Genomic DNA, 26,604 nt, shown 5'->3' on the forward strand with positions numbered 1-26,604 from the left:
CAAAGGGCTTCAAATTTGGTTATTAACTTACTAGGTGTGGGCCTTAGGCAGAGGGAAATGATCTAGTCAGCAGGGACTCCCTTACAGTGTTGCATCTCAATGCACAAAAACGTTGCACATGCTTTTTCTTGATGACGAAATATTCACAATTATTTTCACGCTGGGGAAGAAGAAAAGCAGCTGTGTAGGTACTTGTGGCCGCGTGGCTCGTGAATCAGCCCTTCCGCGGTTTTGGCTTTTGTTTTCCTGCAGTGTCCCATTGCTGCGGGCACAGAGTTGGGGGGGTCACCCCAGGAGTCCTGCAGGACAAGCACGCCTGGTGTTCCGGTGTTGTGATAACAGCCTTGAGCGCAGGAAAAGAAAATAAATAAATTAATTTAAAAAATTAAAAAATAAAAGGGCAATGTTTTGGGCAGCTTGGGGGAGCCGGCTTTCCAAGTCTGCTTGTGTTAGCAGCGTGTGCGCTGCGAAGCATTAAAGGCTCGTCTCCCCATCAGTACCTCTCAGAGGGGGACACGCTGCCCCAAGCTCCCCAGCAGCCCCTCGGTGTGCCGAGCAGCGCCGTGCCCGGACTACGCCTCCCGGCAGCCCCGGCAAGGGGCGGGCACGGCCGCCGACGGGAAGGGAAGGGCCGGCCCGGGCGGCTCGGGGGTCCCGGCGGCGCCTGCGTGGCCCTGCCCGGGCGGGGCAGCTCGGCCCGGCTCAGCTCGGCCCGGCTCGGCTCGGCCCGTGGCTGCCCCGCCCGTGCGGGGCCCCGCGGCGCCGCTCCCGCCGATGCTATGCCAAAGCCAGAGGTGTCCGCATCCTACCAGGAGGTACAGTACGGGGGGCCGGGCAGGGTAGGGGGCCGTGGGCTCGGCTCGGGCTGGTTGTCCCGGGTGGAAGGACCGGCTGGCTCGGGTGGCACAGTTCCGCGTTTGAGCTGAGGACGTGGTTGGAATAGCGGGCAGCAGCTGTTTCAGGTGTGCGGGGTGCGTGCAGCTGGCCCCTGTAGCCCGGCTGTGCTAACAAGGGGATGGTCTGTCGGGTGTGAGAAGCGACTTGGGTACCAGAGCTCCCGCATCCGAAACTGAAGGGCGCTTTATCACACTGCCAAAAGCCCGAGGCAGCGCCTGCTTTGCATATCAATGTGCAGGCTCAGCAACCCGACTTCCTTGCTGGTTCCTACCTCTCCTAGTAGACCCGCGAGCAATTTGTGCCAAGTTAGCAGCGGTAGAGTTACAGCAGGGTATTTTTGTTTGTGTCTTGCAGGCAAAAGGGATGTAGATATTTTCCTTTCTCTACACGTGACGGGTGGTTTGAGGCTCAGCTTGATACATTCTAATTTAGTGTGGTACTGTCTGTTTAGTTTCAGCTTCTGGTTTTCTTGCCAGGCTAGAAGGCATTGGAAGGTGATGAATCAGCAGATCAGCAAAAGGCCTGTATGAACAAGTTCTCCTTTTATTTAAGGGACTTTTATCCAATAGGAAGGTTTTAGCCCGTCACTATCAAGATGGAATTGACTTGTGTGCTTGTACCTAGGGAAGAGTTAATGAAGCTGCATTAATGCCTGAAGTATGGACATGGACGGTGCATGCTATGTTTCCACCTTAAGTATCAGCCACCACTGACACTGCTCCATATGTTTGGGTTTATCCCAAACTGTGGCAGGAGTCAAGATGGGGTGTGTGTGTGTAAGTGCAGCATCTGTGTGTCCATTCTTTCTTCAGCACCTACAGCAGTCTTTGTTGCTTCTGCCCCTGGCAGGGTTGCTCAAATGGCTGGAATTACCTTTTCTGAGCTTCTGTTTGTCCAGTGCTTTTCTATGTACAAGACTGAAAAAGATACGTCCCATTCTGGGACATGGGCAAGTTCCTGTGGCTGTTTCTCCCTCAGCTGTGTGTGCTGAAGCAGGAGGAATGCTGAATGAAGGTCTGCTTCATGCCCTTCCTGCCCTTGACATCCTGTCCTGGCTCTGCATCCTACTGCAAGCTCAACTGCCCTGCAATCTCTGCCCCTTCTGATTGGCAGCACACTTCACCCTTTATCAAAAATACCTTATCAAAAATAGGAAGGGCTGGCCTCTGAGGGTGAAGCTGGTTGGCTTGCTTCAGGTTTGCTGTTGGCAGAATCCTCGAATCCAGGAGGAGTGACAAGCGTGAGCTGCAATCAGGTCTCCTGCAGTAGTGCTGTGCTGGCTTCCCAGTCACTGGGGTTGGGTTTGTAGGTCTGTGCTGTCCTGCCTTATGGAGTCAGGGTGCTGTGTGCTGCTCAAAATGCTAAGCCATGCACAGTTCTGGGATCTTGGTGACCTCTTCTCAATTCAGGTGTTCAAGTTCTGCAGTAAAATGTAGTTGTTTTTAGGGAACAGGTCTTACACATCAGTTCAGCCTGCTTACTGCATCTGAAGCAATGTTAATAGTCCTGCTCTTGCCTGGCTGTCCTTCTCTGCTTTATGTGTGAAAAGCTTGTGAAACGTTGTGAACAGAGATAAGAAAACATAGTTGCATATAGTTTGGTATTTTTGGTTTGTTTCTTAGGAGTCTGAAAGGTTTTCTGAGCTTATCATAGAATCATTTAGATTGGGAAATACCTCTAAGATAATTTTTCTTCCACTTGTTGAAAAAAATTATTGTAGGTCCTCTTAAGAGGATAGCAAATGTTGCTTATTTTGTTCTTTTTAAAACTTGTGTTGGGATCTCTTTGCCATCAGGAAGAGAATTCACTTACCCTCCCAATAACCTCGGTCAATGAAATGCCTGTACCTGGGGAATTAGAGAGGTGTAGGGGTCAGCTGAGGAGCTGCAGTGGCTTTGTAACTTACATTACATTTGTTGGATCAGCTGTGGTATCAGCAATTTGCACGAGTATAATTGGAACTGGTTTCCTGATTTAATGTAAGTGGTACAGGAAGTTCAGTGGGTACTTCTCTTGGGCGGAGTAGCCTGTTTTGGGTCAGATAAACAAACAGAGCCAGCATGTTTCTACAAAAAGGAGCAGAGTTTTAATTTTCCCTTATTTTATGATGATAATTAAAAAGGTGTCTTCAGTTGGACCCTAGTAAGACTCTTGCACATGGGCTTTTAGCCTACAAGTTACCTGTTCACATCTTGCCTCATGCTGTGGGAAATCAGGCCTTATTTATGTACTAAGCATTTAAAAACAGCTGGGTAACTGCTTTCATCTTGCTTTGCGTGGTGGAAACGAATACAGAAATACAGCAGGAGGTGATGGAGGCTCTACGTCAGACTTTGAAAACATAGAATGAGTGGACTCTTTCCTAACAGGTGCTAATGATGATTTCAGTACTGAATTAAAGTTGGGTGAAATACAAGCACTCCCTTATGGGCACAACATTACTGTTGTGTAAGTTAGGGGTGTAGTGTTTAACAGCATTCAGTGCAGCTGCAGCATTAACTGTGCCCCCATTTTCCTTGAAGCAGGAACAAAGCTAATGGGTCTGCATTGTAATCTCTGTGTCAGTTCCCACCAAGAAAGAAAACTTGGAAAACATACAAGAGATACTTTATATTTAGGATGTATAAAATCTGTAGTGCTTCACAATGTCATATGATGCGTATCTGATGTGACAAACTTCTGATGTGACAGAAGTGGCCTGGCAATTTGAGCCTAGAGCTCTGAATAGCAAAACAAGAAAACATCTGGTCTCTGTTGGTGTTTCAGAAACACTGGAGGACTAATTAGTTGCATAACCACTAATATATAATAATCTGCCCAGTGAGATCAAATAAGGACCAGAAGTATAGAGATGCTTGACGGTTGTCTCATGATGACCTGTGTGGCTGAGACTATTTCAGTGCCTTGCCTTGACACCTGTCAAAATGCATCTCGTGCATTTAGTACCTCTTTATTAAGAAGTGCTAATGCTCAGTTTGCTGGTATGTGCTGTGGTTTCTTTATGCCTAAAAATACATTCTTTAGTGACAGAATGAAGTTCCCGCTTGTCAGAGAATATTGTGCTAATTGTGGGGTTAAAAGTGTGTTGGAGCTGCTGGGGAAATAATTACTTTGAACTTGAGTGGAAAGGTGATGTTATTGTTGAAGCAGCAGGGTAGAAGTAGGTTAAATTTGTAGCAATGCAAATCAATTTTTGGCTCTAAGTCTACAGAAATGTGGCTTTTGCCTTGTGAAGAGTGGAGAAGGTGTTGGGTGCTCTTGGACTGGGGCATGTTTTTTGTGTGTGTTTGGTTAGTTGGAGCCTCTTTTATTTGTACCATAGAAATTCCAACAATTGCAAGTTGAGAGCATGTTTGGAAATTGAACCACTGTTTTAACTACACAGCTGAGTGAAGATGTGGAGCGAGTATCTGAAAATCCAACAGAGGAGAGAGAAGGGGAGATGGAAGTTAATGAAGATTCCAACTCTGTTATTTTACCAGGTGAGAACTATTGACTCCAAAATTACTGATTTTTAGGGCCTGTTGGATGCTGCTGCACATGGTTTGGTTGTTTTGGTTTTGTTATTTTATTGCACTTCTGAAAGAAAACAAAGCACTAATTTCACTACTTACTTCACTAATTTCACTTATTTTATGTGAATCAGTACTGATGGAAATCCAAGGAGGTTTCCAAGGACTGATGGGAGAATATTTCTTTGTCAGGAGCTGTGCTCAATTGAAACAGCTTCAGCACATCTGACTCTGAGATAGCTTAGTGTATGTCATCTTCCTTTATGTTGTGTCTCACCTGAGTGGCAGTGGGTTGCAGGCAGGGTCTGTGCCAGATTTACATGAGCTAGATACAATATTGAATAGATGCTTTTAAATAGATTCTTAGTTCAGGCTGCTTTTGGAGGGTGTGGAGCAGTGTTAAAGGGGTTTAATGTAGCTCAGGGGTGGATGCTGAGGTTAGCCAGACTGATAGGAGTATGGCCCAAATACCTTGCAGCTGCTCAAGACATACTTGTTTCAGCAGTGCAATTTTATGCATATTAATGTCCTAGTTGCCTTGGCTGCCATCTCCTGACATGTAACTTACCCATGGACATTTGTAAGTGGTTATGTGTGCAAGAGGGTTCACCAAAAGGCTCATATTTGCTGTGGGAAGGCACAAACACCAAACCCTGGAGCTGTGGCATAGCCTGAGAGGGCCTGACTCATTAAATGACAGCACACAGAACAGTCAGCAGGAAGCGTGGCTGCTTATCTCCTTTCTTATGTTGAGTTTTAACATAAACTTTTGTGCATTCAGCTATATATTGCTCATGACAAAACATGATGTGTAACTCAAGAGTATAGGAACCTTTTCCTTACAAGTGTTGCCCGAAGAAATGGCAAATGCAAGGAGCATGAGTAAAGCAGTGTCTATGTGTGGGTGAGACTACTGTGAAGATTTAAGGAGAGCAAGATGTGAAGGAAAGGAGGCTCTAGGAGTGTTGGGTCAGTCTCTTTCTAGCTGTAATTGGAGGAATCCTTCTATGAAAGTTTTTAACGTGCACAAGGAATTATGAACTAGAGGGTAACAAATATCTAAGTGACTTCTACCATGGAGGGGGGCATGAGCATTAGAATATTGAATCACTCTACTGATGTATATGCTGAGTGTGTGTAAGAAGCACTTCAGGTTGGAAATGGGGGGAAAGGAGTTGTTTTATTCCAGAAGCAAGGATTGACGACTTTCTTGTGAACTTCAAACTTTGTTTCTCTGTTGTCCTTGAAAATAAACCTTGTTTCCTGCCTGCAGTGGCCTTAAGCAGAGTGCCAAATTCTGGCATGTGAGAAGGAAGCACAATCTTAGGTTGATTACACCTCATACTTGAGAAGGAAGCATCTGCCTGGCTGATCATCAAAACCAGAATTAGCTGTGATCTTTTAAATCAAGCTGAGTTTGAGGCTTGCTTTTCTTTCATGTGATTGATCTTTAAATGAAAGTTCAGTAAAACTGTCTGTATTTTAAAGTCCCAATCCATATTCTGTTTGGTTCCAGATGGTGAACTGGGTACCACTACCCCTTCTTTGCGTTTCAGCAAGACCTGCCTAAAGAATGTTTTTTCAGTAATTCTCCTGTTTATTTATCTACTGCTCATGGCTGTAGCTGTGTTCCTTGTCTACCAAACCATCAGTGACTTCAGGGAGAAGCTCAAGCACCCAGTGATGTCTGTCACTTACAAGGAAGTGTCCTTGTATGATGCACCTGGTAAGAGTGGTAACAAGCAAAATGGGTTAAGTTCTTGCTCATGTTTTTCTTGAATTGTTTTAAATTTTTGGTGTTTGTTCTCCAGAGCCCAGAGTGCATATAATACTTTGACCTAGGTATTTTATTTCCTCACTTTAGAGTCAAAAATTGTGTTCACTTTGCACAGAAATGTTAACATTGTACAGGAGATTTTTGGGAACTTTCGTGCCAATAACGTGAATGGCAGAAGCTGTGGAGAGTTACACAACATTTCATAGATAGGAAGTGTTTTCAGACTCTAGAATGAGTCCTCTTCTAGGGGAGAAAGATAACTCATTTTGGAAATACTCTCCCTACTGTATCATTCTGAGTAACACATAGGATGTGTATCAGAAGCTCAGTGTTGCACTGGAGAATGAGATGTCATTCACAGTAAAGAAGGTGAATTTCTCAAATCAACCACAGAATAACCACAATGCCACTTTCTGCTTCCACCCTGCCTTGTTTACAATGTAGTATTACGTCAGTAGGCAGTGAAAATGTGATGTGACTGCAGGGAACTATGTTGGCATAAAAGTGCAGCGTGGCAGCAGAAGCTATTGCAGTTTGCAGGAGGAATTGCTCCACAGGAGCATTTTTGAATAGTGAGTTCTGTTGTTATTATTCTTTTTAATTGTCCAGTAGCCATTCATAAGTAGAGCCATGGTAGCAAATGCAGCTCAATCAGTGATCAGTGAGTTTCTAGTTTAACAATAATACTTCTGTTTGAAGTGTTACCACATTTTCCAAATACCCACTTCAGTAGTTGTGGCTGAAAGGTATTTTGAGTTGTTGCCATATTACTGTAGTTGTTTGTCTCTGTGGCCAGTTAGGCCCAGCTCTGGAAGTCGTGCCTTATGTTTGGGCCATATGAATCTGACTGTAAGAGCAAGCAAACTCAAGCTTTTCACCTTTTTATTTTTTTCCCTATGTGAGCTTTTCATACAGCAACAGGAAGAAAATAAGCAGATTTTAAATAAGCAGAGCAGCATACATATAAATCCAAAAGCATTGTGGGAGATCCCTGCAGATCAGAGAACCTAAATCAATGTAGTCCTCTATTTTATTGCTCTATTAAAATGATAAGATGGCAAGTTGCAAGCATGGAGCTCTGAAGAAAGGAACAAAGCACTTGATATATGCTGAGTGCTTTGACATCTCACATTTTGGTGGGCAGGTCATCTCAATTGAGAGTTAATGATATCTAATCAATCATACTCTTCTTTTTTTTTTTTAAAGTTGGACTAGATTATCTTTCAGTAAGCTTGTTTCCAATAATAAATATGGCTTAGGTGGTGTAAAAGGATTTTGAGGTTTGGCTCTTGTGTTTTGCTAGCCTTCAAAGCTGAGGAGTCTGAGGTTGTTTGAATGCACTGTTGGACTGGAACAGGAGGTTTATGGCATATGTGGATTTCCATCCAGGTGGAACAGTTGCCTGCCCTACCCAGTGATGTAAATAACAAGGGATGTAGCAGTTAGTGCATGTTTGATGGCTGTGATTATTACCATGATGTCACGTTCAGTTAACAGAAGATGCTGTATTCTGAAGAGCATCTTTTCACTCTTATTAGCTTGGCTAGTGATCTTTGATCTGTCATTTATGGTATGCACATTATTTCCAATTAACACTTGATGTGTTAAACACTAATATCTGAAATCTAAAGTGCTACAAGTGTCCCATTTGATGCTCCCTAACATATTTTACAGATTCATCTGGGGTTGAGAGGGACTGAGGGATTAGCTGCTGGCTTGTGGGAAGACTAGCGAAGCTTGGTAGCTTCTATGAACCTTGAATTGTTGTAACAGAATATGAACCTTGATTTTTTTCAATGCATCATGGGGGTTCTGTCCTGATGCAGTTGGTGTTTTTGTCCTGCTCCAGAAAAATGTAGAAGTATATGGTTTAATTTGATTGTTTTGTGGCATCTTAAGGATAGCTCATTATGGGCTTAAATTCCAGAATGAAAATCTATGTCCTCAGAAAGAGAATCAGTGCTCTCCAATGTTTTTTCTTCCCAAACAGGTATTGCCTTTTACCCAGGCAAGGCTCGGCTGCTTAGCTGCAAGCATCATTACTACGATCACATTCCACCTCTGATAAATCCAGGTCAGCCAGGAGACATTGAATGCACCACTCAGAGGATCAACTACACAGATCCTTTTACTAATCAAACTATGGTAATAACAATATCATAGAACAAAGCTTATTCAGTGTGGGTTTTCTGCTCATCATCTTGTTGGAAAGTAAAAGTGTGTACTACATGCTGTAAAAAAAATCCTTGCTTCTGGTTTGGATTTTTTATAAGCCATCTGTCATTTTGTTATCAGAAATGTAAGAGACCCCAGTCAGTGTATGTATGTGATCAGCTGTCCTGTGGGTGTGTGCAGCACAAAACCCTTAATGGGATAAAATAAAGAATTTTTCACAGTGAAACTCACTTCATTCTTCTCCTTAATGAACTGGGAAGCATTTTCCTTGATATTGTGAATCTAGCTTTGATTGAATGCAGTATCATTATCCATTAAAGGAGGATAGCTAATCTCTTCTTATATGTTTGCTGGGAATTCATACATGAATTCCTGCTGGGAATTACATACCATGTTTGTTTCACTCTTGGAAGACTCTTAAATGGTCACCAAGTGTTTCATTACACTGAAATGCTTTGAACCAGCAAGATGGGTACATTGAGTGATTAGTAGGTCTTAAATTGCCCTTAGACATGTAGGGAAGCTTGCTTCTGTATAAACAAAAGTCCAAAACCCACAAATGAACATATTTAATACCTAAATAGTAATATTTAAGCACTGAATCTTGATGTAAAGACCTCCTTTTAGTTTAAAAAGAATTTGTTAGGTATTTTAATAGATGTGTACTTAGTAGCAGCCAAGAAACTCTCTGTGTGTATTAGATTTCTATGGAGTATTGGTGCCAGATGGCAAATCAATGAACAGGAAATGAGGATTCCTTTGCTCCTCTCACCATCTCTGTTTGCTTACAGAAATATGCTTTGATTGTTCAAGGCCCTCGTGATGTGAAGAAAAGGGAACTGGTGTTTTTACAGTTCCATTTAAATGAAACAGACCAAGATTTCAGTGCCATTGACTACCTGCTGTTTTCTTCTTTCCAAGAGTTCGTCAGCAGGTAAGTAAAGAGGGGATGAGCCTGTGGCTGCATTGATTACTGTCACAATACTTGTGAAAGCAGGGTGTTTTCAGTAAGAAATCAGGCAGGATTTTATAATTTTTTTAAATGTTTGGACTATCTTGATGCTCTTCCATGTCTTTGTTTACTAATCTGACCTTTAAAAAAATATATTGAGGGCTTTTTCAGCGTCAAAAACTGTCCTTCAGCTGTGCTTAAACCATTTGTTGCTGCACTTTCTAAAAGCGTGGAGTTTGTGCTGGCATCTTGTTGTCTGCTGCTGTGGGTGACTGGGAAGTGTGATGTCCTGGGTAGTGTGTCGGGAAGTGCACCAAGAGCATGAATATTTCTGTACCATTTGGGGGTTTTTAAAGCAATTACTGTGAAGGTCAGATCCCTAGATTACTATGTTGTGAATTCATTGAAAGATTAACTTCTCTCTGTATTACTGGCTTTGTTTGAGGTTCTACAGAATGATGTAAATTCATATATGGGGTTTTCAAAATTGCTTTGTATTGATTTGACACTGGTATCATTGGAGTATCTAATCAACCTTCTAATTTTAACAAGAATGGAATTAATCCTGTCTTGAACTCTCTTGAAAGCAACGCTCTTTTTTCCAGCTCTTGAGAATAAATGTCATACTTAACAGTTTAATTTTTGCTTTCATTTCAATTCGAGTTCTATTCTTCTCTCTGAGATCCAGATTAATAGTTAGTCAAGAAATATTAGTCATAGTGACACCTGGTAGAAAGCCTTAAATTGAAAATAGATGCTCAGTGAAAAAGGGACAGGGGATAGAGGATCTATGAGGTGAGGGAGGGAAGAGAACACATTTTATTATAGCAAGGCCTTCTCAGAGGCTTGGAAATGATGCTTTTCAGATGGATCAAAGACTGGAAGTGTTCAGACATGATACCTCTGGGTGGCCAAGGACCAGTTAACTGGATTTGCCTTTTACAAAGCATTTCTACTTCAGTGAAGACATCCTAAATCTTTAACTATTTTCTGTAACTGTACTGAAACACCTCATAAAATGCTACTGTTCTGGGTATTTTAGGCATTGATATTTTAGGGTGAGAATACCAGTTAAGAGTAGTGGTGTAGAAGGTGCTGCTTTTTCCTTGTGTTGTTTTTTTTTCTGGCTTGTGCTCTGGTTAGAAACGCTTACAGTGGGATCAATTGCAGCAAGGTGCTCAGCTCTTTCTGTACTGCCAGACACAGGCAGTGCCTGAGACCAGCCCTGGTGTTGTACCTGGCTCAGGGCAGGATGAACAGCTCAGTCTGTGCATCCTCAGGCCTTGGAAGCCACGTGAGAAATGGGGATGTTTGTCTGGGGATGCAGCCTTTGTGCTTGCTTGAGGCAGGTAGTATGAGGAATGGAAGTTAAAACTGGTTTTGAGCTAGCCCAGGTGAATGGTGACATTGGCAGGGGGATGAAGGCCTTAGTGGTAAATGATCTGCATGTCTGGATGGAATGCAGGAAAAGAACCAGCTGTGGGCAACAGGCCAGTGCCTCCAAAACTTGATACAAATGGTGTGGCTTGTCTTGCTCAGTACTGTGTTTGCTGACCTGGCATGAACTGGCTGGGCTCAGGGCAGGTTGGGAGTTTACATTTCTCCTGACTATGAAAAGTGCATGTGAAACTGCACTGTGTTTGTGGAGAGCACTCATTCTGTCCAGCTTCCAGCAGAAAAGAAAATAGAAATGATTTCTTGTTCATCAGCAGATGCTAAATTTAGCTGATGGGAAGTCTGGATGAAGATATCTGTAGAAACTCTTGTGTGTCCTTCCATACAGCCTCTGAAAACTTAAATTAACTGCTTTTCCTGACAAAGCGTTTCACTGGTTATGAGAGCCCAGAATAACACTGTGCCCAGCAGTTCATGTACAGTGTTATCAGAGGTGCCACAAGCAATAAAAAAATGACATCTAAAGACTTGTACCTTAAGAGATTTTTTGTGGGGTAGTAAGTGCTGAGGACTCAAGCAAGGTCCAGTTGTTTCTGTCAAGGGCTTTATTCTCTGCAGCTCTTCTGTTAAAATTGGATCAGACTCCATGAAACTGGCACTGCTCACTGGTTTTGTTCTGGTCTCCACAGAACACTGCTGCACTGTGTGCTGTTGTTGGCCTCTGACTGGAGAGAGATGCTGCTGGCTTCTTTTTTTTTTTAAGGCAGTGGCAGCTGCTGTCTGTACCATATTAATTGGAGGGAGGGAGGGAAATAATGAAACTCCTGCAAATTACCCAAAATGTGTGGCTAAAAATACAAGTTCCTCTCTTGAACTGTCATTAGGATAATACATGGGGTTTAGAAGAAAATCCTCTGAGTATACTCCTGACAAAACTGTTGTTAGTGTAGCATGTCAAATAACTTGTGGTCCTGTGAAATGATGGATACCAGTGTGAAGAGATCAGAGATTATTTAAGGGTCTAAACAGAGCTCTGTGTTCATGTTTTTGATCTGGATTGCTGCATGCAGAGAAATACAACATAGAAGGGTTGAGACTTTTGGTACCACACCGATCTTTATTGGATGCCACAGCTGTTTGAGAGTTTCCTGCCCTGGGGAAACACCAAAGCAATAAACACAGATTGGGTTTTAATCATCAGTGGGTTTGGCTCTTGCTATTGCATTGGAATCTGCTGGTGGGATGTCCTGAACTTCTCTGGCTCTCGTGGGTGGTCCACAGACACTGGTGTTAGAAGGATCCACTGAAGCCCAGTTCAGAAATAGGTTAGTGACTCCCACAGATCAAAGGAAAAAAAAAGGAAAAACAGCAACAAAAAATGAGGTGTAGCTTGTGTGGGTTGTCTGTGTTTGGTGTGAAGAGGGAATTAAAAGAAACTGCCTGGAGAACTGTTTTTCAGCTTAAAATCCCTTTCCTGTCTCGTGTTCACTTGGTTGTGTGTGGTTTTAAAGCTGTGTTATTTGCCCTGTGCTATAATTTGTGCAAAGCTTGTTCCTCTCTGCTGTGCTCCTCCTGCCCACCCCCCTTTTTTCCCCCTCACTCTGTGGCAGTGGTCTGGATTATGGAGATGCCTCTCAGATCACTTCTCCACAGCTTCTCCTAAGATATTATTAATCCTTCTTTTCCAAGCCTACAATTACTGTCAAAGGCAAAGCACACTGCTGCTGTGTGCCTACCATGGAAGTTGTGGCTGTAACATTCAGCTCTGTGTCATAACTTCCTGCCTCATTTTTCCATGTTGGCTTGGAAAGCTTTCCTAGGATGCTGTATTTAGCCAGCCATTAGGCATATGACTGGCTGGCAGAGTGCTAATTATGTATGTTCCTCTTGAGTGCTCCCCTGTGCTGTGCCCTCAGCTGCTGCTCTGCCCACATCCCTAGGGGGGAAGCAGTTGTGGGATTAGGTGTTCCTGTGTCGCTGGTTTGCTCTGGTGAGGAGCAGGCAGGCTGTGGGCTTTGTCCTTAGGCTCTACCCACATCTTTCCTGTGGGAGGTAGAGAGATGCCATCCTGCTGGGATGTCCTCATGTCAAAATAAAGATATTCCTAACTTCTACAACACCCTGGGAACAGCATCTGTCTTGATAGGTAGGAAAGTGTGTTAGTTGTTCTTTCCAGCACCCCTTCTCTTTTCTGTGCATGTGCACACTGGAATTCTGTGTTTGAGTCCATTGCCTGAAGCCCTGACTTGAGAGAATGGCTCTGCTGGGTTTTGCCCTCCCATGGACACGTGTGTATTCATCTCTTAAGCCTGAGCAGGTGGTGGGGTACAGAGTAGCCATCAGTGTGACATTTATATCAGTGCAATCCTTTTTGTCCTTGTAGACAAGGCACCTTGGTTTGTAGAAAGAAAAGAAGCCCCAGGTTTGAAAACTAAGAAAAAAAGACAAGAAAATTGCAAGTCCAGTCAGTCCCAGACAAATCTCCCTGTTCTGGGACAAGAGCTTGCTTCTTCACCTCTGCTTTTCTTCTTTACTTCTTCGCATTTTTCTCCTGGAAGACCACCTAAATCTCCTAAAAGCCTGGTTATACATACCTCTGCCTTAAAAGCAAAGAACAGTCTTTCCCTTTTCCTAGGTAGATGGATTTAGTCTGGATCAAAACCCTCTCCCTTCTTTTAAGGACCAACACACCCTGGCGTGTGTCTACAGCCTGAAATCTATCTTATAAAAACAGCCTTTAATGATTCATGACTTCTCACAGTGGTTTGTTTACCCCTTCTTCTCAAATGAAACCTTATTGGAAAAGCAGCTGCAGGGCTGGGCTTGTTTCACAGGCATGACATGAAAATGGCTAAAATCACAGTACCAAGGAGCTCCAAGTAAATAGCATGGTTAATTCTCTATGTCCTGTGCAGCTGGTAGAGAAGAGATGGAGGCCAGATATACCTTAAAGCTACCTCTTTACTACTTGCAGCATGCGTGGTGTTGGAAGCCTTAAAGATTTACAGTCACAGTATTAAAGAACAAAACCCCAACCAAAACACACAAAGTAATCCTGCTGTTCTGGGGGCTGCAAATAGCTGTGATTGCCTATTGGGAAAATAATTATTGCAGGTGGGAGCCTTACACCAAAACTACAGTGTTTCCAAAATAATAGCAATATCCTCAATGTACATTTGGAGGCATTTTAAGCATGTGGTTTATTTGGCAACCAGAAATGAGGTGAAGCACCCTGTCCTTCCTCTAGGCTCTTCCTGTTGTCTCTTGCCGCTTAACATGGTGATGAGTTGTTTCCTGAGGTCCTGGCTCTGCTCCTTTCTGTCCCAGAGGTGACAGATGAGCAGAGCTAAACTCCCTGTGAGGCAGAACACTCCCTACAGGCAGACACAATTCCAGGGTCGTAGGCACCAGGTAAGTCCCCTCTGCAGTTAAGGATGCACCAGTGAATGCTACCATTTATGAAAACATCCCTACACAATATTTGAAATATGCTGAATTTAGCAGGTGGAGGATAAAAGGAATTGTGAACATAGTTTGAAGTGCCTGTGAGTTTGACATTGTCCTTCCTACAGTGCTCACTTTGGTCAATAAAATAATGCTTTTTTTTTCCCCTTTAGTCCAGAAAAAGCAAAATTCATGAAGGACTGTGAAAGCTCATACTCCAGCTGGAAGTTTTCTGGAGGCTTCCGAACTTGGGTCAAGATGTCCTTGGTCAAAACAAAAGAAGAAGATGGTAGTGAGACTGTGGAATTCAAACAGGAGGTAAAAAACAAAGAAAAGAAGTACTCATAATGCTTTGGGAATTTGTTTTTTGTTTCATTGCATCCACAATGCCACTTTGCTCTGGGCATTTTTCACTCTAGTTACTCACACTGTTTCTCAAGAAGGAGAGATTCTGTAGAAGTGTAAATGCCTTGATGTGCTCAGCTGTTGGTATGGCCTCGTGACACAGCTCAGGAAAACATCTCCTAACAAGGAGGCCAGGAATCCAGGCCTCAAATGGGTTATGACACCTGTAGTCTGAGGTAAGGGTCCCAAGAGACTGACATAGAAATATTAACACTGCTACCTACAGTTCAACGGGGAGAACAATTGCCAAGGGAATTGTCTAAATAACAGCTACTGTTGGAAGGAGGTATTGTTTAGATTGCCACTGATGTTAGGATGAAGAGGTAAATGTAAGCCTTGTATCCTTTGTAGCATTCTCATGTCTGCTTTTTGTTTGGGTTTGGAATTTTTAGCTGTTCAGTGTCCTTAGAAACATGGAGTGACTTCACTTCTTAGATCTTTTAAAGCTAGAAAACATGCAGGTGGAAGATGCAAGCTTATCTAGAGAGAAAATTAGCCTGACTTTCATTCCTGTTCTGCTCACATTAATGAACAGGAAAATTATTGTGTTTTGAGTTTGTTTTGCTTCCAGTTTTGGTTGGAAAGGAAATGTCTCACTCGTGGTGAGAAAATTTTAAGAGCTGTCCTTTCCAGAGGGTGTCTCTTACAGAGATTATACTTTCTCTTAGTCCCTGGTACTCTTGGGAGAGCAAAATGAAGCAGAATCTTCAGTTCTATCTTTAGTTCTAAGAGTTAGGTTTACATGGCACAGCTTTAAGGGAAGACCAGAGCTGTGACTGTGAGAGGTACCCTCTACTCCACTAGAGAAGGACAAGAGGCAAATGCCAGAGTCATGCAAGTCCCAAACTAATACCTTGGTTTGGAGGAGAGGAAAGAATGCATCAGTCTGCTGCTGCCATGTAAGCACTGACAGCAGCTGTCTGTCTGTCCTTCATCACCTACAGCTCTGTATCATTTGCTATTTGGTGCTTACCAAGTGCAGGATTTTTGAAGGTCCTCCTTTGTGTGCCCAAGTCTAACATGTCTCAAAGTGGAAACAAAAGACTGGCTAAAATTCAGGGGAAAAAAGAGCTTTTTGTGACCATAAACATCTCTTTAGTTCAGCAGTTATGGACTGTGATCATCAGAGTAAGTGAACACTCTTGCTGCTTTGGATTTTCTGTTTGTTTTGTGGGTTGGTTGGTTGGTTGGTTTGTTTGTTTTAATAAAACCTAGGAACCAGGAATCAGATCCCTATTAATAATAGAGCAGAAATTGACACAGCTCAGACATGAATTGCACTTGCTTTGTTTGACAATACAGCATCTGCTCAAATTGCACCAGGAAGTCCATTAGCCTTTCAAATCCCGACCTGGGAGCTGGCATACCAGAAAGATGGATACAAATACTAGGTCAAACAGAACAGTCACTCACTGTGCTAACTAGCCCAGCAGTCATTCATTTGTATTTTCTTCCTTTCCCATTGCCTTCGTTGAGCCTTGTGTGCTGTTTGTTTCCTGGTGTGCAGTTTTCTTGGCTGAGTGTGGTTGGGGTGCTGGTACCCTGCAATAAGGAAATGAACTGCACAAGTGTGGGGCAAGTGTGCAGCAAAGGTGTTTGACCAGAAACCATGTGCTCTGAGTGGCCATGAGCAGTGTTCTAGCTCCTGCTTCTACTTGTATGCAGCCTAAAATCTGTCTGGGCTGGGACTGTGGAGGAGACTGAGAGAAACCCTGAGGTATTTGTAAAGAAACTGCACTCTGGTACATGGGAGGCTTTTGTGGCAGGTCATCCCTCATACAGTGGGAAGGCTTGTAAGGAGATGAAGAGAGTGGTCTGCCTAGATTTCCAACTCAGCCATCCTCTGCCTGGAAAACTGGCCTCACAAAACATGGAAAAGACATGTTCTTCCATCATCTGTCTCATCTTTGTGTCACAACGCTGATACAAAGTCACAGTGCTGTTGGATTCATTGCTTCCAGCACAGAATTAAACAGGATGAGCAGCAGTACTCCCCTCTGCACATAGCAAGATGTAAACACTCCTTTGAGGTTTGGAGAAGGGAGAAGTTCCTCCACCACTGTTCTTTCCTGAGGTCACTGTGCATCTCTTGGGCAGTTGTTGTTGTCTCCTAAGAGCAAACTGTATTGGCTGGTGCCTGTGTACAAACCCTGTGTAGTTTGTGCCCCTAGGCTGGGGGCAGGTGGTACAAGTGTTTTCCTGGGCCTAATGTCTTAATGTTTTTCCTAGTTGTGGTTCTTGAGACTCTGGTTTCACGTGGCTGTAACATAGTCTGGTATCCTAACCCAGTTCCCTGTTGGAATTGTGTTACAGCTGTCTGCTGGGCAGCATTAGTTTCAAGTGGTGACCTAGTTAATGGGCAGTACTGGGAAGTCTGGGTTTGGTTGTTAACACCTGGGCTTCTTTCCTTCCATGTTCATTCTGCACTTGCTGGAGTGCTCTAGTGTGTTCTATAACCCATTTTTCAAAAAGAAACCATCTTCCTGCCACCATTATGTGGTTCTCTGGCAAATAAAACTAATTTAACATTCATTCATGAGAATTTTCTAAATGTTGTATTACTGCAGGTAAATGAGTTTTGGAAATTAATTGTCCCTCTTAGGAGGCAATGTAGAAGTGGTATTGTGGTATGGAAAATAATATGAGCATGAGACAGGGAGGAAACTGCCCTTTCCATATTTTGGCAGCCCACTGCTCTAGGTAGAGAAAGCTGTGGTGGAAGTCCCTAAATAGTCTGGTATTTTCACCTTCTCATGGCATTTTCTGTTGCACAAGACTCATTGTACACTGAAGAAAGTAACCTGCACTTTTCTTTCCCTCTCCCCAGACCAGTGTGGTTAACTACATTGACCAGAGAACTAAACCAAGGAGTGACCAGCTGTTCTTTGTGGTGTTTGAATGGAAAGATCCTTTCATACAGACTGTTCAGGACGTGAGTGACCCACTAGTCCCTTCTTGAATCACTCTCTGACTGTGCATGCTCGTGGTTTGTGTGTGCATGCACTTGCCTCTGTTACCTCTCTGCAAGAAGAAATGCAGAGAAGAGTGAGGATACATCTGAAATTTCAGCGTAGTTTCTTCCTTATGTCCAGTAATGCATTCTGTGTGGAGGTCAGGACCATCTGATGCTTTTCCTTGGGCTGGTGACACTCAGCATTCTGCAGCTAGAGGTACCTGTAGCTAAGAAAAGAGCCTGTCCCCCTGTGTTCTAGCAAAGGGTGGCTTCAGGTCAGGGATGAACTTTTTGCTTAAGTAAGTCTGCTTGGGTAATCTGATTTAATGACCCTTTTTTTAATTAATTGACAAGAAATTTAGGCTGAAATAAGAATAATAAAAATAGCCTGGTGTATTTTTAATCCGTTATTAGAATAAAATATGGTACTGTATTTACCTGACAGCTAAGGCCCAGCAGCAGCAAAATCTACAGTGTTGGTGTGTTCTTGCCCAAAACCAGAGTGTGAATGCAGACTGCATGGGACAGGAGTTGGTCCTTTGCACTCCTGCTGTCCTAGCAGGACCCAGGCACCTCCTTGGCCTTTAGAGCCTATTCCCACACACCTCACTCCTCTCCACCTGTGTGGAATCAGATGAGGGGACTAATATTTGTCATCTCTTTCAGATTATCACAGCAAATCCATGGAACATGATTGCTCTTCTTTGTGGTATCTTTCTGGCCCTGTTCAAGGCAGCAGACTTTGCCAAGTTAAGTGTTAAGTGGATGATCAAAATCCGAAGAAGGCATCTCAAGAGGACTCGTCAAGTAACGAACCACATAAGCTGAGACTAAGACTGCCTTTTAACTGTTCATAGCAGGAGGGATAGAAAATAACTGGAATAAGCTGCAATCAGCAATTAAAGCTGAAAACCAGGTATGTTTTCTTCCAGAGAGATGCTGGCTGGAAGAACAGCCTAGTGAACCGGCTCAGAACTGCAGGAGGAGCTAACTCTAGGACAGGTCTAACAAACTCACGCTTTTCTAGTCCAAGTTTAACAAGTTTACCTCGGTGTATGGGGAAACCAGGGGGAAAGGGGGGAATTCACTGATGGTCAGAAAGTCATCTCTGTAGTAAATTGAGAAAAATGGACAGTGTTTGAATATTTCTTAGCCAGACCCTTTACTTTCTGCATCAGCTGTCACTGCCTTGATGGGCACTCAGTGGAAAGTAAAGGACTCTGAACACATCCTGGCCTCTCTTCTCCAAAGTATGTTTTGAAACAAAATACACTGGAATTCTATTACATGTCATCTTTAAATCAAAGTACAACGACTTTAATATTAAATAATCCTTCAAGTAATCTATTGTGTGCCTTTTTTGAAACTACCTGCTCTCAGTTTCGGAAGGAGTTTTACAGCAGGGCAGGAGTGTTATGGATGAGGATAAAGTGAAAACCACTGATCAGTCCAGCTCAAAGGAAACTCAAGCACCAGGACAACCTGGGGGGCTGAACTGGTGGCTGATCTCAAAGTCTGTCTCAAGCTGTTGTTTATCCCTCTTTCCAGCAGTCTTTCCTAAGGAAGTGAAAAGTCTTTCATCAGCAGGGCATGGAACTGTGATGCTCTGTTCTATGGGGAATGCCTGCTCACCAACTGTGCTGGGGTGCTGGTGTCTTTTTCTTCCTTATAAGTCCCTTGTTAGTTGAGATGCCTGACTTGGACGTGTGGAGTCTACAGGGAGCAGGGCACCACTGTGTGCTTGCTCTGAAGGCTTTGCTGCAAGGATGCCAACTCACAGTTTGCTTCTTCCTTCCTCTTCCAGCTGAGTACTCAGAGGAGTAAGTGTGTCAAAAGTACCTCCTCACCTTTCTTCCCTGTTTATGGCATCTGATTAAGCCTTTTGGGCAAAATTTCCTACTTTCGGCTGGATCCAGAGCAAATTAAGGCACTGCATTGACCAGACACAGACTTAAACAGGGGAGCAACAACTAATTGTAGTAAAATAAACACAACAGCAGCACTGGCTGTTTGGGGGGGGAAGTGTTAAATCAGGGACAAAGATGTTTGTAGGGGGGAAAGGTGGTGTCCAGTCCCCACCTTATCTTCAGTATCAGAAGCAATGATGTCTCCTGAACAGCTCAGGCTAGTGCACAGTAAGGGCATGAGATTAAACTGGACAGGAGCAGCAAAGGCCAAACACTGCCTAGTTGAAGCAAAAAGAGCTACTCCATCCCTAGGTGAAGGGGAACAGGACAGAAAACAGGCAGGGGATGGGGGATGGATAAAATTCCCCACACTTGACCCTTCCACATCAAGAAAACCCTCACTGACTTTGCTACCTAACAGCCTGTGCTGTGACAACTGAGCTTTCTTGATGCCTCAATGCCAAAGGAACACCCAACTGTTCTTTGAACAAATGATACTACAGCTAGTTCTTAGATTTTACAAAAAATAGAAGAAAAATTATAAACAATGGGAACCAGTTCTGCATTGCTTCAGGTGTTTTTGCTCATGAGGTCAGAGAAGGTAAGTTGGAAGACAATGTAGCTGCAGTTGTGGGGTGAGTAGAAAGCATAGTTAAATAAAGGCTAAACTCCTTTTTGCAGTATGTACTATTTTTTCCCCCTCAATAAACTCCCACAGCAGTCCACTTCAGTCACTAAGTCTCAGCTGTCAAGATGTTTTGTTTTATAAGGAAATGTTACAAGAGCAGGCCAGTGAGCCCAGCCAAGAAACCTTTCTTTTACACATATCTATTTATAGGAGCAATCCTGACAGCAAGTGTTGCACAATTTGGAAGGCTATCTCACAGCTCCCGTGTTGTTTTTTCTATTACTTAAGCCTGATGTCCCTATTTGTAACTTTGGGAAAAACTTCTAACAATCACAAATGCCAGTGATTTATACCTTGAACCCTTGCAAGGTGTTTGGGTCCCCAATATCTGTGGAAGTTATTTTCATTTAGGCTCTAGGACAGCTGAACAAAGTTTGTCATGCACTGGGAACTTTATTCTTCTAAGCACTAAACGAAGGTGAGCTGTGCCTGTGTGACTGTCCTCTCCCTTCAGACACTGCTAGTCCCATACCCTCTGTGAAACAACTACTTGGAAAAAAAAAAAATGAAGCAACAAATAAGTGAAATACACTTGCCTCAAACAGCGTAGCAGGGACTTCCCCACTTTTTCCACTCAGTGAAAAGCCACACTGGACAGTTAAAAAGGTTGTTTGTAACAGCCATTCTAATTCTCCTGGTCTTCAGAAACACAAAGATGTGAGGTACAGCACTAAATACAAACATAAAGACTTTATTGAATGCTGCTGAATTCCCCAAAGATCTCTCATTACAAAATTTTTCCACACAACTGCAATTTAAGAGATTGGAATGGTACTCTGATAAAAGATGTGAAAAAATACTTGATCAAGTAAACAGACAAGACTTCTATTGTCAACTTTCCACCTTTAAGAAATAGACTGCATTTTCTTTAAAGAAAACAAGGAACAATTTCTTAACATTCTTCCCTCCTTACTGGAAAAAAGAAATAAACTGATGCCAATTTTGGTCTCATTCTTCAGTCCACAGAAACATCCAAGATGGGTCTCTCTTGGAGACTGCAACACTCTGGAGGGTCCTTGGGCTGATGAGGAGCATCATTGATGGGCTCTCCAGAGGAAGCTCCATCCTCAGCTGTAGCAGGAGCAAATCCCAAACTAGCCCAGGACCCAAGAGGCAGCAGGAACGGGGTAGAGGCACTGGTCACCCCAACCTGTTGCAGCTGATTCTCTCCCTCCATCACCACCTCTCTAATGTGAGCATTGTATAAATCTAAATCTGAATCCAATCAGGAATTCAAGGACAGCTCTGTATCCAAGTTCCTTTCAGTGCTGTAAGGGGCATATACTGAGTATCTCAAGTTACTGGTAACGTACCTTGGTTTTATTTGAGAAAATACAGCACAACTAGAAGCCTTTTCTATCACCTTAACCAAAGTATGCAGCAATGTGAAAAGCACATATAAAACAAGGAAAAATGTGTACATAGCAAACTATACCACCTATGTGCAACACAATCAAAAATTCAAGTCATAATTCTCACCACTCCCATAATTATTTCACTCATTAAGGATGATAATTCAGTTCTATGAAACATTGGAAGTGACAGTATAATTGGACAAATTTACAATATGTTGTGGTAATGACATCACTTAACTGCTGTATTTAAATTCAAATCTTTACATTTGCCAGAGGAAAAAATTGGCTGTTTCCATCATACTGATGAGGTTTCTTTTGCAAATCCTTATATATTTCAAAAGGGTACAAAAAAAGAATGTCTGCCGAGTAGAGGTGGTCATTTCTTTTATTTGGCACTTGTATTGTGTGCATTGAGCACGTTGTGAGTGCTGTTCTGCTTTTCTGCCATCGCTTTCTTAAGCTTTAACTCCTCCAACCTTCTCCACAACTCTTCACGTTCCAATTCTTTCTTTTTCTCTCTGAAGAAAAGAGTGAAGGATCAATTTCAGATGTGTTTTAAGCACAATTTGGAGACAGAGTAACTTAACTGTGACTTGCATCTACTAATTCCTCTTTAAAGTTTTTCTCCAAAGCTATTTTTAGAGGCAATTATAGTTTCTTCAATTTAAAAGAGAGCATAACAAATAAGTAATGGTGAGTGGTGAAACTGTACCTCTGCTCCAGCAAACGCAGACAATTGCTGTAGGGTGGCTTTGCACAGCTGTCTGCTGTTTTAAGGAGGATTTTTATCACATGCACACAAATTAAGGGACTAAGAATCTTTGGGAGGGGAAGAACACAGCTACCAAGGAGGCCTGGCAGTGGTCTCAGCTGCCAGGGGTCACCTGTGCCCTGCTTCCCACACTCCCAACAGTGCTGCTGAGTAGGTTAGTAGGGTTTTGCTGAGCTATGAAGAGTTCTCCAGCTCCATTCTCTTCAGACACCTGAGGCAGCACAACCAGCAGCAGCTGAGACCCATTTCACCACCCAGGAGGGAGCACATGCCCTGTCCAGGCAGGATGGGGAGCTGGGGCCTTCCTGTCCCCTCCCTGGGCTCAGCACCCCCATGGCATTGCCAAGCACCCAGCACCAAGCAGCTCCCCTACAGAGCCCCACAGCCATGACATCAGAGCAACAACCAAAATTACAGCTTGGACATACTCATCAGTGGGAACTTGGAAAAGGGCTCAGTACCTTTGCCTTTCTGCTTTGTACGAGCTTGTGAGTTCATCAAAAAGCTTGCCATTCATTTCCATCAGGGTTTTCAGCACGTTGTACACCAGTGCCACAATGGTTCTGTAACACAAGGAGCACAAGCCATTAGATTTACTCAGTGACAAAATTAACTTCAGAAAACAAGCATTTGATTTCTTTTTTGGATTCCGAGCTTCTTAGTCAAGATACTGCTGTAAGGTCAGGGAGTTTCTGAAACAAAATCCTTTCCATTTTATTAATTTACAGAGGAAATTATAGTATAGCTAAACTTTTTTTGAAATGGCTATCTAATCTTAAATTCCTGACTTCTGTAATTGCACAGGATATAATTATTCATGCTGTGGCTGTACTTTAAAGCCATTCAATTACGTGAACCTTTAATAAACCAAGTTTTAACAACAACTCTGTACCATTTGAGCAATGAAATATGAGAGTCTAGAAAAATAAAACCTCTGGCTCGTAGCTTCAAGAAGGCAGCAGACAAACCACAGGCTTAGTGTGGTTTAGCACAGCAAAGCTCTCCTAACAGTGTTTCTGGGCAGCAGGAGTCTTGCTAGAGAACTAGAATCAGTAACATCAGATAAGATTTGGGTACCTCAGTTTCCTTAAGAAACTCACCAGCTTGAGCAACACTGGCTGTGTGTTACATGGCTGCCTGCAGTCCTGCACTACCCTTCTTTTTGTGAAAGTAATTTCGTATTTCAGTAAACCATCTGAAGTGTTGTATTATCTCCTTTAAACCCACTCATATTTATAAAAAGAAATAAAGAAACCAATCAAATTAAACATTAAAATGCCCATCATTAAGCTTAATCACTAAGCAAAAAGAAGGTAAACTTTCCCTGTCTTCTCCCTCACTAGCAGATCCCCACTGACTGCAAAGCTGTAGCCCTGTGACCTTGATAAAGGAGTAAAAAAAAAACCCCTAAGGAAATGACCAAAGAACCAGGTTTGCCTTTTCAGTGCACTCTGTCCATCGTGGCACTACGAAATCTCCCAGCTGTTCATCATAGCCTTGTGCTCATTCCATTCAAAATGCACAGTATCCTTTGCCTGTTTGTACACTTATTTTTTTAATTTGATTTTTTTTGTACCCCAGCTTTCATGTGGTTTGAGGACAAAAGCTTATGGTTTTGGCTTTCTGAGAGGAAAAGTTGGCTTTTGAGCAAGAAGCTGTGTCCATATAAGACAAGATGGATAAAAGCATGTTTTGCTGCCCTCCAAAACAGATTAAAAACAAAGGATTAGACTTTCTCCCCCAAACTTCCTTGTGCTCAAGTAGGCAATTATCCTGTGTCTTTTACTTCCTTCATAAATGGCAACTTCTGCCTGCAGACAGGGAAAGAGGGACATCCTCCAAATTTGTTGGGGTCCCAAATACATTGATACTCCAAGGACTATTCCCCAAAGTTTATATCCAATCTCAGCTGCTATGTTTTCAACTGGACACACCATCTAGATAAAACCAGAATAATTGCAAAGCCTCCAAGGGCTTAAAACAGGACATCTATTTTACTGCAGGGCTGTGGGAGTCTCCTGCTCACCTTGGCTTTTGCCTGTACAAGCTTTATATTCTGCTTTATATTCTGCATATCAACTTGCAACTTGATTCAGGGTGCTGGCACCAGCAAGCTTTGCTTTTCAGTATTTCACTACCGTTACTGCTGCTTTCAAACACAGGAATATCCATATTTAACTTGTGGCACTAAATATGAAGTGGTCACTAATTTCTCAGTCCTATCATCCTTTATAAGGGTTGCTCTTCTCTGATAGCATCTTTTCCCCTTCTTATCTCACTGATCAGCAATAAACACTTAAGGAGACACAGACAATTGCATTCATCTGAACTATTAAAGGACAGCAAGGCATAAATAGAATCAACCCTTGGAAATGGTTTTGGTCTAAGGAGCATTAATTTGCATTTTGAACTTTATATTGTGATTACAATATAAAGACCATCATCCAATTTCCTCACACTTTTTCAATAAATTCCAGGTCTCCATCGTAACAGTGCAGAACAGTGAAACAACAACACAGCTGAAGTGACACTCCATGTAACACCCAGAATATCATGGATTTCATCTAAGTAAAAATGAAATCACATTTACAAGCTCCCAATCCAAACCTGAAACAGTGGACAATTTATTTATGGTGCTACAGATAAAGTGAAATGTTACATACGGATTCCAGTGTTCTTTGGAGATCTTGTACAAACTGCCAAACATAATTGGTAGAATTTTATCAATGTTCTCCTCAATCAGGCTAAGAATATATTCGTTATTCCAGAAGTACAAAGCTCTTTCTGCAACCTGAAACACAAAGTTAAGGATTCATAACAATCATAAAATAAGTTACCACAACATTTGTTTGGGGTTTTTAAATACTTATTTTATTTACCTGAAAATGTGAACTTGACACACTCTTGGATATTTGCTTAAATAAAGGCTCTTCTATTTTTTTGAACTGTGTTGGTTCTATTACATCTAAGATTTCTTCAATTTCACCTAAAAACATTACCTGTTTATTTAGAAAGGAAAAAAAAAGGATGAGAATGCTTTGTATCACCATTGTAAACCAAAGCAAACAAAACGCAGCTTATGTATTAGTCATGAATCCTGCAAAGAACACTGCTTGTCATCACAAGGCATTTAGACATTCACAGGGGTTTTGCAGCCTAAAAGAACTCAATCATCATTCTCAGCTAACAGGTTACAGCTCTCCTCTTGGACTTTTGTGTAAATACTGAATACTTCACCAAACTGCTTCTGCAGAAAATGGGGTTTAGTGTTAAAAAAATAATAGGGCATCTTCTTTCAAGAATGGTTGCAGAGATTATCAGAGATCACCAACGTAGCTTTTGAAGTGATAAGTAGTTAATTCCCATATAAAATTGCAACCAGCAGAACTCTGTGTAGCTGGCACAGAAAAATTTATCACCACTTGCAGAAAAAGAGACAACAGTGTTAAGGGACCCACTTTTACAGAGCTGTTGGGGATGGAATCTGGTGGGATAAATCAAACTCCTGGTTTTTAAACTCATTTTAACTACATAAAAGAAACCAGACTGAGCACATGACAAGGGTGAGTGCCTCAAGAAGCTTCAAGAACTGCAGGTTTTCTGCAAGACTCTTGAGGAGCACAGCAGAGGGAAGGTTTGTCAATCTGCCCCATGAGACTTGATATCACAGCAGACACCAGAAATGAGACACAAAACCAACCTCTTTCTGACTGCACGTTTTTGGCCAAAATTTGAGCAGTCCTCTGATTACCTGTATGAAAAATACAAACAAATTAAAGCAGGAAAAGTTTCTACTACATACTGGATAAGAAAAAAAAAAAAGGTACTAGGTTTGCTTTTCCTTATCCAGATGTTCAATGAAAACTGAATAAACATTTAAATGTTTGTCTTGTTTAGGTTATCAGAATAACTCAGACTCTTATTGCTTTGTCTGCCTGTGATTATCCATTCACATTCTGCTCCCATCCCAGTACTCACATGAATTGACAGGATGCTGATCACATCAAAGCACACAAAGTGAAGTTAACTCCCCTGTAGCTAAATCCCACAGAATATTTTTTGTCTTCTACTCATCCCTACTTTGGGGAGCACCTGCCTTGGTATCAAAGGTTTGAAGCCCGAGAAAAAACAATAAATGCTGACAGGGCTCTACAGAGGAGCCATAGCCTCCAACTCTTCCTTTTCTCTGCTACAGTTTGACATGTTAGACTGGAAACTAAAGTAAGAAAGATGCGAACTTACAGAGAAAATGTATTCTGGTATCTACATTTGAAACTACCTTACACAAGACTGGAAAAACAAAACCTTTGGGAAAATTAATTGGAAAGTACAGTCCCCAAGAGGAATGGAAGGAATACAGCAAAGAAAGGCT

General features: G+C 42.4%; 2 protein-coding genes across 3 annotated transcripts in view; one reads left to right on the top strand and one right to left on the bottom strand.

The window, feature by feature from the left end:
- The first annotated feature begins 704 nt into the window (after positions 1 to 704).
- Positions 705 to 18,853, top strand: PACC1 (proton activated chloride channel 1). Of its 2 annotated transcripts, none has more exons than XM_033054092.1 (8): positions 705 to 815; positions 4,283 to 4,379; positions 5,926 to 6,135; positions 8,177 to 8,331; positions 9,153 to 9,295; positions 14,326 to 14,470; positions 17,385 to 17,489; positions 18,177 to 18,853. In XM_033054092.1, the coding sequence occupies exons 1-8, from the start codon at positions 780 to 782 to the stop codon at positions 18,336 to 18,338; spliced, it is 1,053 nt and encodes a 350-aa protein (XP_032909983.1). In that variant the 5' UTR covers positions 705 to 779; the 3' UTR covers positions 18,339 to 18,853. The 2 variants fall into 2 exon arrangements, with proteins under 2 accessions (XP_032909983.1, XP_032909984.1); XM_033054093.1 differs by having other exon boundaries at positions 727 to 815; positions 4,220 to 4,379.
- Positions 18,854 to 20,780: 1,927 nt separating this feature from the next.
- Positions 20,781 to 26,604, bottom strand: part of PPP2R5A (protein phosphatase 2 regulatory subunit B'alpha) — a 42,814-nt gene continuing 36,990 nt past the window's right edge. Inside the window, exons 9-13 of the mRNA XM_033054091.2 lie at positions 25,933 to 25,983; positions 25,112 to 25,231; positions 24,896 to 25,023; positions 22,694 to 22,795; positions 20,781 to 21,978 (exon numbers count right to left, since the gene is read on the bottom strand). Coding sequence (XP_032909982.1) covers positions 21,846 to 21,978; positions 22,694 to 22,795; positions 24,896 to 25,023; positions 25,112 to 25,231; positions 25,933 to 25,983 — 534 coding nt within the window. The 3' untranslated portion in view covers positions 20,781 to 21,845. The remainder of the gene's footprint in view (positions 21,979 to 22,693; positions 22,796 to 24,895; positions 25,024 to 25,111; positions 25,232 to 25,932; positions 25,984 to 26,604) is intronic.

The sequence above is a fragment of the Catharus ustulatus genome, chromosome 3, assembly GCF_009819885.2.
Source record: "Catharus ustulatus isolate bCatUst1 chromosome 3, bCatUst1.pri.v2, whole genome shotgun sequence".
In the NCBI taxonomy this organism is placed as follows: domain Eukaryota; kingdom Metazoa; phylum Chordata; class Aves; order Passeriformes; family Turdidae; genus Catharus; species Catharus ustulatus.

Excerpts from the sequence above, each read along its gene's own strand:
- PACC1 (XM_033054092.1), top strand. The coding sequence starts at position 780 with ATGCCAAAGCCAGAGGTGTCCGCATCCTACCAGGAG. Across the intron at positions 8,332-9,152 it reads CTTTTACTAATCAAACTATG|AAATATGCTTTGATTGTTCA; the intron begins GTAATAACAATA and ends GTTTGCTTACAG. Across the intron at positions 17,490-18,176 it reads TCATACAGACTGTTCAGGAC|ATTATCACAGCAAATCCATG; the intron begins GTGAGTGACCCA and ends CATCTCTTTCAG.